Below are 15,301 nucleotides of genomic sequence, written 5' to 3' on the forward strand. Positions count from 1 at the left end.
AATAGGAAAAGTTCAAACAAATACTTATGGAAAACGGCAATTTAATATTTGGGAGATTACTAAGAGTAATTTAGACCATCATTTTAATTGTTTTGAAGATGTTCTAATATCTTATTTAGAGGTTGCTAGAAAGTTTATAAAATAGGATTTTAAAGTTTTTATTATAGAGCTTTTTTCTAAATGTAGATTATACACTGTAATTTTGACTTATAAATTCCATTTTTGTGATAGTAGAAAACAATTTTCATAGTTATTTTTTTGTAGTTTGAAAGCTTCTGAATTTTTTACTTTATTTGATATAGTTTCACACTTGAGATTCTGCTATCTTCTGATCACATAAAGGGAAGTCAGTGTTATTCTACCATTATATAAAATCTATCTAGGTAGTAATATGTACATTTCTTATCAAATAGTTGAGTTTTGGGACTTGTGACCTTTAAAACAAAGATTATCATAAAATAACTTATTACCTTTAATAAATAATATTACTTAAATATAGGTAGTTATTTAACTTACTCTGTTCTGCTTTCCATTTATTTCTTAAACTATTTTTTAAAAAATATATACATTTTGCCGAAACCGGTTTGGCTCAGTGAATAGAAAATCAGCCTGCGGACTGAAAGGTCCTAGGTTCGATTCCGGTCAAGGGCATGTACCTGGGTTGCGGGCATATCCCCAGTAGGAGATGTGCAGGAGGCAGCTGATCGATGTTTCTCTCTCATCGATGTTTCTAACTCTCTATCCCTCTCCCTTCCTCTCTGTAAAAAATCAATAAAATATATTTAAAAAATATATATATACATTTTTATTGATTTCAGAGAGGAAGGGAGAGGGAGAGAGAGCGATAGAAACATTAGTGATGAGAGAGAATCACTAATTGGCTGCCTCCTGCATGCTCCTTACTGGGGATCAAGCCCGCAATCCGGGCATGTGCCTTTGACCGGAATCAAACCCGGGACCCTTTGGTTGACAGGTGGACACTCCATCCACTGAGCCAAACCAGCTAGGGTTGCTTTCCATTTATTCATGTTTCCTTAGTTTCATACATTGTTAGACTTAAAAAGAAGAATAATTAATTTGGAAATAGAAACTGCCAAATAAATTGGAGAATTCTAAATTTTTTTTCTGATCTATCCTAATATTTTTAGCTCTAAATATTTTATTGCAACCCTTATTATTTTAATTATCTTGTAAACTTTAACATATTTTATAATGTGAAGTTTCATATAGATTTAAGGGTAATCCTTTGTGTTGGTTAGAAGTCAGGATCCCATGAATTGCTATTGAGTTAATTTTTTGTTTTTTGAAACAAAACCCCATAGGTTTAATTTTTGTTTATGGAAAGTAAAAATGATTGGATATGATTTGAAAATTCTTCAATACTGTTGCTACTTAGGCAAGAAGTAAAATGCTACATTCCATTTGAAGCAAATATGAGAATCCCATCTCCCCAGTGACATCCAATGCCTTCTTCCAAGTTACTGATTGGTGTGACCTATTCAGAGCTGTTATATATGTTGAGTTCAGACTGGCAGGATTTCTAGTTCAGGATGCTTACACTGCATGCCCTCCCCGCCCCCCACCCCCCACCATAGCAATGCTTTTATCAAGGAAAGGAGGTATAAAAACTAAAGGGAATCCATTAAACCATTTACAACATTGAGATCTGTATCTTATTTAAAGAATTTGAAGAAATTAGAGAAAATAGCATAGTTGTAGATTATAAAATATTAAACTTGCATTTACTAATTCTTTGGTATAATTAATTGATAGCTATTGATGGTAAAACCCTTTCACTAATATAATTGGCTTAAATTTGAAAATAATTTGTTCTTTAGATGTCATTAAAACAGGCTTCCTGCTTTCTTAACTTTTTAATGATTTTCTTTTTTTGCATGAGCTTTTAAATTAGTCTCTCCCGTCTATGCTTATTAAAGTACCAGTCATTTGTGAACTGACTTTTATAGTAAGGGTAGAACTGTGTAAGAAAGTGAATGACATGGTTAGTGCATGAAGACAAGCTATTAGAGGGTTTTGGTTGTATATTACACAGTGTGACTAGTTCTTATCTAAAAGTTAGTATACTGTGTTTAGTCTTTCTTTATGTAAAAGTGAATCACTAATTTCACTTATCTTAAAATATTTTAATAGTTGAGATTAATAATCATGGTTTTTATGAGGATTTTGAAGCTTTGTGTCAAGACCATATTTTTGACAGTATCAGAAGCTTTTAATAAGGTGCTTGCTGCTGAGCTAATGATACGCTTTTGGTAGTATTTCTTATACCTATCTTCAATAGACATATTCAGGGTAGTGTGAATGTAATAATCAAGCCTCAATCAAACCATACTTAGTATGACAAATATTGCATTATACTGTAATTTAGGTATTCATGCTTCTGATAAAGGGCTTAATTCGACTCCTTGAGGAACCGGGAAAACACCGTTGATTTTATACTGGGATGCAAAGTAGCAGCCATTTATAGTGCAAGATATAAATCACTTCCTAATTAAAATTATATCAAGAGAAATTAAGAATCTTATGGCCTTATATGTAATGGTACACAATCTTAAGTGTAAAATTATATTTTGTATCAATTCTGTTCCTGTGCATGGGTTTCTGGGCACAAAAATCTTTGCAGCTAATTTTAATAGAATCAGATAATATTGACTTTTAAAATTTCTCTTAATTTCTTTCTGTAGGAACATTGCAGTGGACTAAACTACTTATTCTGGATATAATTTATTTATTTTTGTTTTCCCTTTTAAGAAAATGTCAAAGAAATTTTTGGACAGACTATTGTTCATCATCATATCCCTTTTAACTGGGACTGTGAATTTATTCGGCTGCATTTTGGGCATAATCGGAAGAAGCATCTTAACTACACAGAATTCACACAGTTTCTCCAGGTGAGCTGAGTTTTCATAACTGGTGTAAATATATCTCATTCCTCCTTCACCTCGTTTCCTTTAAGTTTTACTAAGTTTATTATAAAAACTAGCAATCCCCTAGGGTATTTTATCTCCATTTTTCATTTCCCACTCCCAGAAGCAACATTTTAAGACTTTTATAATTGTTTCTTTCAGTACTTACTTCCATAGCTTTAAATAATAAACTTGTGCTGACATTTCTACTTCAAAATTTTTCACTTATAGGTATTTTTTTATTGAATTTGAACTATGGAAGATTAGTAATTACTTCTTTCATCTCTTCCTCTCTACCACAGACTTGAAATTTTCTGTGTCTCCCTACCCCCATCTTGTGAGTCTACTTAGATCAATATCATATTTGAATTACTATAATTTTGTAAACACTATGCATGACTAAAATGATCACTTAGAGTTTCTAGTTTTTCTTATTTGTTTCATTTTCTATGTATTAATGTAATTCTCAAACTTTGCCTGTTATTAAAATCTCATTTTAATATGTTTAAAACACATTAGGTATTCTATCAATTTCATCTTCTGAGAGCTCTCCAGGAGCTTTCTTTCTTTTTTAAAAAATTGAGGTAAAATTCACTTAACATAAAATTAACCATGTAAAAGTGCACAATTTAGTGGCATTTAGTGCATTCACAGTGTTGTAGAACCACCACCTCTAATTCAAAAACCTTTTCATCACCCCAGAAGAACACCCTGTACCCATTAAGCTGTCACTCCCCATTCCTGTCTCTCCCCAGCCCCTGGCAACCATCAATCTACTTTCTGTCTCTATGGATTTACCTACTCTGAATATTTCCTATACAGTTGACCCTTGGACAACACGGGTTTGAACTGCACAGGTCCACTTATATATGAATCTCTTTTTAGTAAATATGTACTACTATAAATGCATATTCTCTTCCTTATGATTTTCTTAATGACATATTCTTTTTCTCTAGCTTACTTTATTATAAGACTACAGTATTTAACACATAACATATAAAATATGTGTTAATTGACTGGTTATGTTATTGGTAAGGCTTCTCATCAACTGTAGTCTATTAGTAGTTGGGAATTTTGACTGGGGGGTTGGTGCCCCTAATCCTATGTTATTCAAGGGTCAACTATAAATAGAATTAAGGATTATCCATGTTGTAGCAGGTATTAATACTTTTCTTTTTCTGTCAGAGTATTATTCCATTGTATGGATATACCATATTTTAATCCATTCATTAGTTAATGAACCCTCTGTTGTTTTCACCTTCTGGCTATTGTGAATAGTGCTGCTATGAATATTGGTATACAAATTTTTGTTTAGATACCTATTTTCAAATCTTTTGTGTATATCCCTAGGAGTGCAATTGCTGGGTCATATGGTAATTTTATGTTTAACTTTTTGCTTCATGGTCGGAAGCTGGACTTTGTTCTCCATGCATAGCTGTCAGCCTGTGATCTCCCTTCAGCTTCATACTGGGGAATCCATTTGCCTTTCTGTTATGTTGAATCTCCATGTGCTGGATTTCATCTCTCCTTTTATTATGGTTTATTTCTTCTTTTTGGTGGAGCACTTCCTGCAAGGGCTTCCTGAGGAAAGTAAGTAATTTTTTGTGAGACTTTTCATATGAAAACCTTTGCTCAATTATTAAACTTAGATTGGCTGGGTGTAGAGCTCAAGTAGGAATTTATTTTTCTCCTAATTTTGAAAACATTCCTCACTTGTTTTCTGGCATCCAGTGATGCCACTGAAAAGTCCAGTGCCATCCTTATTCTTAATTCTGTTCTGAAATCTTTTTTCCCCCACTCTGGGAAGTTTTAAAATTTTTTTCCCTTCCTAAAGTATTTTGAAATTTCACAGTGATATTCCTTGATGTGAGTTTATTTTTATTCATTATGCTGAGCATTCAGTGGGCTTTTTAAATTTGAAAAATTATGTCCTTCAGTTATAGAAAATATTCTTATTTATTCCCTCCTATTTTCTTCCTTTCTAAAACTAGTAAATATATTAAATGTATGATCCTTTAGTTTTATTTCTTATTTTCCTTCTGAACCTTCTATTCAGTTTTCAATTTTTATTATATTTCTAACATTCAGGAGCTCTTTTTGGTTTTCTGAATGTTTCTTTTTTTAAAATAGCATACATACTATGCTTCTTTTGTAGATGTACTATTGTTTTATTTCTTCAAAAATATTAAAGACAGGGTTTTTTGTTTGTGTTTTTAAATTTTTCTTTTCCCTGCAAGTTTGTTTCCTCTAAATTTCTCTTTGTCTGGGTCTGTTTTTTATGTTAGTGGCTTTTCTCATATGTCTGATGTTCCTTGATCCTTATCTGATATTTAAGACTGAATCTTACTTGAAGCTTTTGGTTCACGGTAGGACTTAGTTAGCCTTACTGTGAAGTTCTCTGGCTGGGATGTTGTATTGGGGAACCTCTAATGTCTGCATGTTCAGGTCTTTTCTTTTGAATTGGGTAATCAGAGAGCAATCATCTGGCCTCCCATCTGGATTATTAGGTCTGGATTTTAACATTCTGGCTGCGAAGACAACAATCAGTATGAAGTTGGACTTTCGTTTACTTACCTCTTTTCAACCTGGTCTTACAATACCTATTCTGTATCCTCCATTAAACTGTCCAGGCAGTGAACCTCCAGCCTTTTGCCAAGGTTGGGAAAGGACAGAGGTGTAACTCTGGTGCAGTAAGGCAGGCAATTAATTGCTTTTTAAACAGACTTTCATCTAAGCCTCCTGTTTTCATCTTCACCTTCACTGTCACATCCAACAGTACTAGTCAGCCAATTTATGAGTCTCTTGGGGGTCTATCCTGTACTTTGGATTGCTTTTTGGCTTTCTCTATTTCTAGTTTTCTTGGTTCTGTCAAGTCGTTTGTCACTTGCCCTTCTTCTCTCTAATCTTAAAAACATAGTTGCTGTCTTCTCCTTTTCTGTTCTCTTTATTCTTGAGTTTTTGTTTGTTTGCCTTTTGTTCTTTTACTATGGTTTTGTGAAGCGTGGAATTTTGGAAGACAGCCATATATTTCTGAAGTTCTGCTACTTTCATCTCATAGCTATGTGAAATGCATTTCCAAGTGCACAAGACCTTTAGCTTTAGCAAAATTTCCTTTCTTTATCATTTTCCTCAGTTCCCCTATTCAACTTTTCAATTTAGAAGCAGACTTATTTTATTTTATCATTTATTTAATGGAATATTTATCTTTTTAGATAAAATATCTTTTTAGAGTATCCTTATTTTATCTTTTTTTCTTAATTTTTAAAAATATCTTATTGATTATTTTACAGAGAGGAAGGGAGAGGGATAGAGAGTTAGAAACATCAATGAGAGAGAAATATTGACCAGCTGCCTCCTGCACACCCCCTACTGGGGATGTGCCTGCAACCAAGGTACATGCCCTTGACCAGAATCGAACCTGGATCCTTCAGTCCGCAGGCCGACTCTATCCACTGAGCCAAACTGGTTAGGGCCTTACTTTATCTTTTATACGCTCAGGGTATTATTTTTTTCTCATTAGGGTGATCACAGTTTGAAAACTATTATCTTTTAGGTGTGGGTATTTGTACAACCAGTGCATGTTCTAATACTTTCAATGTTAGTCCCTACCTGACTTACCTTGTAAAGTGTTCAAACTTGAAAAGTTGAAAATATTATATATTTCCTAAGATAGCTTTCTCTCATTGTTGGTTCCTTTGCATTTACTGAAGATATTTTATATTATCTATTTTAATCTGATGTTTTAATTATACTACATAAACTGAGAGCTTTATATATGTGGCTTCTTCTTTCTTTGTGTTGCTTCTCATTTTGAAGTTCTTAATTTCAATTTTTAAAACTTTATTTTGAAAGACTTCAAATAATTTCAAGAGTAGGATAATCAACTCCATGTACCCATCAACCAACTTCAACAATTAGCAACTGTTGGCCAGTCTTCTTTTATTTGTACTCCCCACCCTGCCCCACACCTGGATCATTTAGAAGCCAGTCCCATACACTCCATAATTTTATCTCTGATACTTCAGAAATATATATTTAAAAGATACATGAAATTCAACTGTTAATCTAATAAAAAATGGGAAATCTATTAAATGAAGATTCTGCTTTGTTTTTACTATAAAGGTCCACATTTTCTTTAGTACTGAGTATCATTAATAAGTCTTAATCATGCCCATGGTTGGCACTGTATATTTCTGAGAGCTGAAGACATATGCATGAAGAAAACAGAAACATAAAAAATGATATAAAGAAGGAGACAAAAAAGAATGAGCGAGGAAGGGAAAACATACATAAGAGAGAGAGTGGGACCTGTGTTTGCTTCTGATGCTGCTCTGGAATATCCTTTCCATGGGGGACACTTTCTTTCAAGCACATTTTAAGATTGAAATAGAGATGGAAAATTCCTACTTCATTGAAAGGTGATGTGTGGTTGGAGCTAAGGTGATAGGAAGATGGAGTGAGAAGGGGTGAAAATTCACACATATGTGGTGATTAAACAACATGCTTCTGAATAATAAATGGGGTGGTAGAGGAAGTCAAAAGGAAAAGGGAAAATACTTTGAGACAGATGAAAATGGAAAAAGAAGAACCTACCAAAAAATATAGGATGCAGCAAAAGCAGTTCTAAGAGGGAAGTGTATTGTTATAAGCACCCACATTAAGAAAAAAGAAAGATCTCAAACAACCTACCTTTACACCTTAAGGAAGTAGAAAAAGAGAATAAACTAAGCCCAAAGTCAGAGAAGGAAGGAACAAAGATCAAAGCAGAAATAAGTGAAATAGAGACAGAAAGATAGAAAACATCAGTAAAGCTATAAGCTGGCTTTTCAAAAAGATAAGCCCTGGCTAGTGTGGCTCAGTTGGTTGGAGTGTCATCCTGTGCACTGAAGGCTCACGGGTTCAACTCCTGGTCAGGCAGAACCTATCGATGTTTCTCTCTCTCTCTCCCTCCCCCTTCATCTCTAAAATCAGTGGAAAGCATATCCTTGGATGAGGATCAAAAATTTTTTATTTTAACTTCCGGACCAGATAGCTTCACTGGTGAATACTATCATTTAAAGAAGAATTAGTACAGATTATTCTCCAACTCTTCTCAGAAATAGAAGAGGAGGGTACACTTCTTCCACATTCATTTTGCAAGACCAGTATTACCCTGATACCAAAGTCAGAGAAGGACACTGCAAGGAAAGCATATTATAGGCCAATATTCCTGATGAAGATGCAGATATCTTCAACAAAATAGTAGCAAGCCGGATTTAATAGTATTAAAAGGATCATACACCATGATCAAGTGGTATTTATTCCTGAGATGCAAAGATGGTTCAACATATGCAGATCATTAAATGTGATAAACCACATTAACAAAATGAAGGATAAAAATCATATAATCATCTCAATAGATATAGATGCAGAAAAAGCATTTGACAACATCCAACATCCATTTAAGGTAAAAACTCTCAGCAAAGTGGGGATAGAGGAAACATACTATAACATAATAAAAACCATATATAGCAACCCCACATCTGACATACGTGAAAAGCTGAAAGCTTTTACTCTAAGATCAGGAACAAGACAAGGATGCCTACTCTTGCCACTTTTATTCAAAAAGTATTGTAAATCCTAGCCAGTATAATTAGGCAAGAAAAAGAAATAGGAGGCATCCAAATTGGAAAGGAAGAAGTAAGATTATATCTTTTTGCACATGGTATGAAAATCCTAAAGACTTTGCAACACATGTGCGCGCGCGCGCGCGCGCGCACACACACACACACACACACACACACACACACACACACACACACCTGTTAAAACTAATCCACAACTTTAGGAAAGTTGCAGGATACAAAATCAATATATAAAACTCACTGCATTTCTATACACTAACAACGTATTGGAAAGAAAAATTAAGAAAATCCCATTTATAAAAAGACAAAAAAGGATAAGATATTTAGGAATAAATTTTACCAAGAAAGTGAAAGATCTGTACACTGAAATCTGTAAGGCATTGATGAAAGAAATTGAAGAAGACACACATAAATGGAAAGATATTCTGTGTTCATGGATTGAAACAATATTGTTAAAATGTTTATACCACCAAAGCAATCTATACATTCAACACAATCCCTATCTAAATTCCAATGGCATTTTTCACATTAATAGAACATTTATGGAGCCACAGAAGTCCCCAAATAGCTAAAACAATCTTGAGAAAGAACAAAACTAGAGGCATTACACTTCCTGAATTTAAACTATATTACAACATGATAGTATTCAAAACAGCATGGTATTGTCATAAAAACTGACACATGCTAGTAAATCAATAGAATAGAATAGAGAGCCCAGAAATAAGCCTCTGCATATATGGTCAATTTTTTACAAAGGCACTAAGACTATACAGTGAGGAAAGGATAGTCTCTTCAATAAGTGATGTTGGGAAAAATGGATAGTCACATGTGAAAGAATGAAACTGAACTATCTTACACTTTGTACAAACATTACCTCAAAATGGATGAAAAACTTGAACGTAAAGACCTTAAACTAACCTCCTAAAAGAAAACAGTGGGTAAACTCTTGGCATTGATATTTTGAGTTTGACACCAAAAGCAGAGGCAACAAAATCAAAATAAATGAGACTACAGTAAACTAAAAAGCTTCACAGCAAAGGAAGCCATCAACAAAACAAAAAAGCAATAATGGGAGAAAATATTTGCAAACCACATATCTGATAAGGGGTTAATATCCAAAATATACAAGAAGCTCATACAATTCAGTAGCAAAACAACCCCCAAACCAAGATAACCTAGTTAAAAAATTGGCAAGGTACCTGAATCAACATTTTTCCAAAGACATACAAATGACCAACAGGTACAAGAAAAGTTGTTCAGCATCACGAATACTCAGGGAAATACAAATCAAAACCACAATGAGATGCCACCTCACACTCATTAGGATGGCTATTAGAAACAAAACAAACAAACAAAAAAACACCACACCAGGAACCAAGTGTTGGGAGGATGTGGAGAAAAGGTGATATTTGTACACTGTTGGTGGGGATGTAAACTGGTAGAGCCACTATGGAAAACAATATGGAGGTTCCTCAAGAAGTTAAAAATAGAACCACCATATGATCCAGAAATTCCACTTCTGTGTAAATATGCAAAGGAAACAAATCCCTGTCCCAAAGAGATATCTGTACTCTGATGTTTATTACAGCCAAGGTATAGACACTTAAGTGAGTATTGACAGATGAATAGATAAGGAAATTTTTTACACACAGAGGAATATTATACACTGTGGATGAGCTTCGAGGGCATTATGCTAAGTGAAATAAACTGGACAGACAGACAAATATTGCATGGTATCACTTATATGTAGAATCAAAAAAATGTTGAACACAGAAACAGAGTAGAAAAGTGGTTGCCAGTGACTTGGCGGGGAGGGGGGTGGATAGGGAGAGGATGGAAAAGGGTGCAAACTTTCAAGTATAAGATAGGGATAGGTCTGAGGATCTAGTGTATAACATGGTGACTGTGGTTGATAATATTGGGTGTGGAGGCATACATTTTTTGATGGCTCAATGATTTTTTTTAAGAAAATTATCCCATTGGAATTAATAATTAAAGTATGCATACATTTTTTGGAACATCCTGTATACTATATTGTATAATTGAAATTTGCTAAGAGAGTAGAACTTGTGTTCTCATAAAAAAAGATAAATAGCCAAACCGGTTTGGCTCAGTGGATAGAGCATCGGCCTGCGGACTGAAAGGTCCCAGGTTCGATTCCAGTCAAGGGCACGTACCTCGGTTGCGGGCACATCCCCAGTGGGGGGTGTGCAGGAGGCGGCTGGTCGATGTTTCTCTCTCATCGATGTTTCTAACTCTCTATCCCTCTCCCTTCCTCTCTGTAAAAAATCAATTAAAAAAATATGAAAAAAAAGATAAATATATGAGGTGATGGATGTGTTAGTTAATTTGGGAATCCTTTCACAACATGTATATATATGAAATCATCAAATTGTACACTTTAAATACAATTTTGTTTGTCAATTATACCTTAATAAAGTTGCAATTTTTAAAAAAAGTAAAGGAGGGGAGAGAAAACTGTCAAGTCATGCTGGTTGTTTACTACCATGTACTGTTTTTCTTTCATATGTATTTACCAGTTGAATTTTAGTTTCCCCACTTCTATTGCTATTTTCAAGACACCTGCTAGGGTAACTTTAATGTCTTTGAATTATTGAGATATTGCAAGTGGGTATGAAAATATTTAAATAAATTAGTAAAATGGTGAGACTTCAACCAAAAACTATATTAAATGTCAGAAAAAGGTAAAGCAACATTTGTAGGCTTTCATAAATAAATGAAAATGACAATATTTAATTTTATCTAAAAATAATATTTTAGTACTTAGATATGAATATTATTTCCATAGTTGCAAATTGTGTGAAAATGGCATTCAACAGCACCATTATTATGTTGTGGTAACAGATTTATTTGGATTATGTAGCAGGTCCTTAGGGCAGAAATGTTGAAATTTTGACTTTTGTATCGTACTAAAGGTATTGCTGCCACATTTTATTGTTTCTATGGATATAACTTATCACAAAATTTGGCTGTTCAATAGTTCAAAAGTTCAGAGATCTTCTGGATTGTTTTACAGTTTATGAGTAACTGCCCAAAGTTGGATGGAGTAAGTGATAGCTGAACACAGGTCATGTATTTTGTTATTCATACCTTTCATGTTAGAATTACAGTGGGTCCCTGGACAATGTGGAACTAAGAGCACCAATCTCCACGCAGTTGGAAATCCACATACAGCTTTTTCAGTCTTCCCTCAGTATTCATGGAGGATTAGTTCCAAGGCCCCTGCCAATATAAAATTCTAAGAATGCTCAAGTCCCTTACATAAAATGGTATAAAACAATGCGTACAGTTGGCCCTCCACATCCATGGATTCCCAAACACAGATCTGTGGTTGGTTGAATTTGCCAGTGTAAAACCTGGGGATACAAAGGGCTGACAATATATTTATTGAAAACATTTGCATATAAGTGGAACCACGCAGTTCAAACCCACATTGTTCAATCGTCAACTGTACTTACCAGCGTTTCTCACTAAATTTATTTTTAAATTGTTTGAAAAACGGTCTCTAATTTATTGAGATTGGGGTGGGCTGACTTTGATTGCAACATATAGAAATAGAAAAACTTAAAATGAATCTAAACTTATAATTCAGGAAGTACTCTTGGATGATAGGAATGCCTTCAAGCAGGAGAGAATAAATTATTACTTAATTAAAAGACTTAAAACACTGGAAATATACTCAACTTGTTTTTAGTGATGAAAACTTTTCAAACAAATGAAGATTTCCCCTCCTCTTCCGTTTTCTTCATTGCCATGCTGTGATCCCTTTTTTCCTGAGTAGTAATATGTAGTACATTTTCAGGAAAATTGGCTTTTCAAAAGAAAGTAAAAGTGCTGTAAATTCAGAGCTGGACATACTTCATTTCTGTAGTAAGTGCATGTAGCAAAAGGATGTCTGTGCTTCCTTTCCAAAACATACAGTTGGGTTGTACTTGAGCCACTCTGATGCGCTATTTCTAACTTTTCGCTTCAGGAGCTGCAATTGGAACATGCAAGACAAGCCTTCGCACTGAAAGACAAAAGCAAAAGCGGCATGATTTCTGGCCTGGATTTCAGTGACATCATGGTTACCATTCGGTCTCACATGCTTACTCCCTTTGTGGAGGAGAACTTAGTTTCAGTAAGTAAAAGCAAGTACTTCCGCTTTCTACTTCCTTAAACCTTTGGAATCACTGGGCCCTGGATTGCCTCCCTGGACCCACCTGACTCAACTATTCTGATTTTATTTGGTTGGTAGAAGGTAAACCGGTAGGGGTGATGGTGAATAGTCTTCCCCAGATCATAGCGGAGCCACCATCTTGTTCTCAGATATTCCAAATTGTTTATTTCCGTTTACTTAGTCCAACTACAGAATACAAGGAAGTCCGTAGACAAGGATGTGCAATTACTTTTTCCAGTGGGCAGTAGCTCTCCTTTTTCCATCCCCCAGACTCCCAAAGCCTTGCTGTAAGGATGGCTCCTTCCTTTGTTGCCTGCAGGGTGCTGTTTGCTAGAGGGATCATCATTGGCCTCTACTCTGTTTTAACAACCATGGCCATGGCAGAAGGTATGGGGGAAATATGTGGGTGTCAGCCTCTGTGGCTCACTCCTCTCTCTGCCCCTTCACCTGTGTGTCAGTCTGCATGGACCAGACAGTTTTTGTTCCATAAAAACTGCTAATCTCTATAAAGTAATCATCTGGGCCAATAGCACACTGATGTCATCCACTTCCTCACAAAGAATGGTGAAACTTTCCTCACTTCCCAGTTGTCTTGTTCAGGCGTTGTACTTATGTATAGGTTTTTGATTGCTGCTTGTTTTTAATGGAGGAAAGCCAATGAATGCTTTTGTTGTTTCAGCTGAAGATCATTATCTCTGATTTAGACTGGGGTAGAAAGATCAACTTCTGTTCTTTTTCTTCAGTGAATTTGAACATGGAGCATGTCACTTTCTCCTACACATTTCACCTCCTTGACACCCATCTCCCACTCCCTTACCCTCACCTCAAACCCCGGTCAAAAAATGAAAGAAAGGAAGAAAAAAAAAGTGAGAGAGGGAGGAAAGAAGGGGAGAAGGAGAGAAAATCCTAGAGAGAACTTATTGAGTGCCTTACAGTGAAGGAACCCACTTAATCTTGTCCATTCAGGTTGATATGTTAAATAATTTGCTTTTGGATCACTGGTATCCAAATTCAGACTAATACAAATATCTGTATTTGGGATAAGGCATGTATGTGTACGAGGGGTGGTAGATTGCCATTCTGGTATTTCCATAAGTATTTATTTGAGTTTTTAATAGATAATGTTTTCAATCATGTGGGTTCCTGTGACTCCTGGCCTAGAAATTAGGCTTTGCAAACTATAAAAAGTATTCATTTTTTAGTTTATGGCCGAATAGTAGGGCAGAGGGAGAAATTGCCTCCTCACCCTGCAGAGGTAATGAAGGCCACATTGCCTCCATCCCTCCCCAGCATGAGAGCCTTTTTTAAGCTCTTCCATCAAAGATATAATTTATGATGAATAAATCCTGTCTAGATTTTATCTGCATTTTTTGGAGTTTTGGGTAGTTGTATCTTTCATGATATAGATTCAGAGCCCAGCACAGACTGTTAAATATCTTAACTATAACAATGGCCTTAAAAAAAAAAAAGACTAGGAAAGTTGATATAGTTTTAAAATTTAAAGTTACTACTGTTTTTTCTGTATGTGTGTGAAAAAAAAAAAGCAAGTTTTAAAAATGCTCCTTACAGTGTAGTATTGATGTTTGGATTACCCAGAACTAGCAGGAGTTCCATAGTTGAGGGTCTTGAAAATCCTGTTTAAATAACTATTGTTTTTGATCTGCAATAATTATATTTGTTGTTTCTGACCTTATTGGTAGATGAACCATGAAGTCCAACTTCCAGATGTTGCTTTCTTCCTTAAAACCTAAATTTCATAGACCTCCCTGAGGGCATGAACGGCACTGAGTGTTTCAGTAGATACTTTCATTGTATTTATGGACTGGTTGTTAATCATTTTAATAAGGAAGACTCCTTTGGATATTCTTTGAGAAAAGTACAGTGTCCATAAACATGTTTGTTTTGTTTTTGTTTTTTAACTTTTTGTGTTGTGATTTCCTAGGCAGCTGGAGGAAGTATCTCACATCAAGTTAGTTTCTCCTACTTCAATGCATTTAACTCATTGCTGAATAACATGGAGCTTGTTCGTAAGATATATAGCATTCTAGCTGGCACAAGGAAAGATGTGGAAGTCACAAAGGGTAAGACTTCAAATATATATATTGATTTGAATCTCAGCATTTTCACTTTTTTTTATTTAGGGCATGAGGTTGATCTTAGTTACCATTCTGAAGTCAGATCCAGAAAGTATGTTGCCATGTGTATATGCTTCAGTTGGGCCATAATGGTCTCCAAAAATCCAGGTGGATTTAATGGGATGCTGAGGTCAGAAATGGAAAAGTGGCTTTGACAGTTTTGAAAAGAACCTTGGCCCAATCTGTCAAACAGGTCAGTGGCACTGTGGCAGCAGCTTGTTTGTACTAGGAAGGAGTTGCCACGGAGAGAAGGGCAAGCCCACGCCTTTTGCTGAGTGGTAGTAGGATGTTTTAGGTGACTGGAGAGCAGCCAGTTCTTTTATTTTGTAACTCTGAAGACCAAGGTGAATAAACAAGATAAAAAGATTTTAAATAGATTGTTTCATCTTTGAAGTTAATTTATCTTTGTTTGTTTTTGCTGTTTCATAATCATAACAT

At 35.0% G+C, this 15,301-nt stretch overlaps 1 protein-coding gene across 3 annotated transcripts in view; it reads left to right on the forward strand.

The window, feature by feature from the left end:
* Positions 1 to 15,301, forward strand: part of SLC25A12 (solute carrier family 25 member 12) — a 166,889-nt gene that overhangs the window by 117,976 nt on the left and 33,612 nt on the right. For all 3 annotated transcript variants that reach the window (XM_036320047.1, XM_036320048.1, XM_036320049.1), the window contains 3 exons: positions 2,770 to 2,909; positions 12,543 to 12,689; positions 14,671 to 14,809. In XM_036320047.1, the coding sequence (XP_036175940.1) occupies positions 2,770 to 2,909; positions 12,543 to 12,689; positions 14,671 to 14,809 (426 nt within the window). The remainder of the gene's footprint in view (positions 1 to 2,769; positions 2,910 to 12,542; positions 12,690 to 14,670; positions 14,810 to 15,301) is intronic.

This window comes from Myotis myotis, unplaced genomic scaffold (genome assembly GCF_014108235.1).
Source record: "Myotis myotis isolate mMyoMyo1 unplaced genomic scaffold, mMyoMyo1.p scaffold_m19_p_8, whole genome shotgun sequence".
Lineage (NCBI taxonomy): Eukaryota > Metazoa > Chordata > Mammalia > Chiroptera > Vespertilionidae > Myotis > Myotis myotis.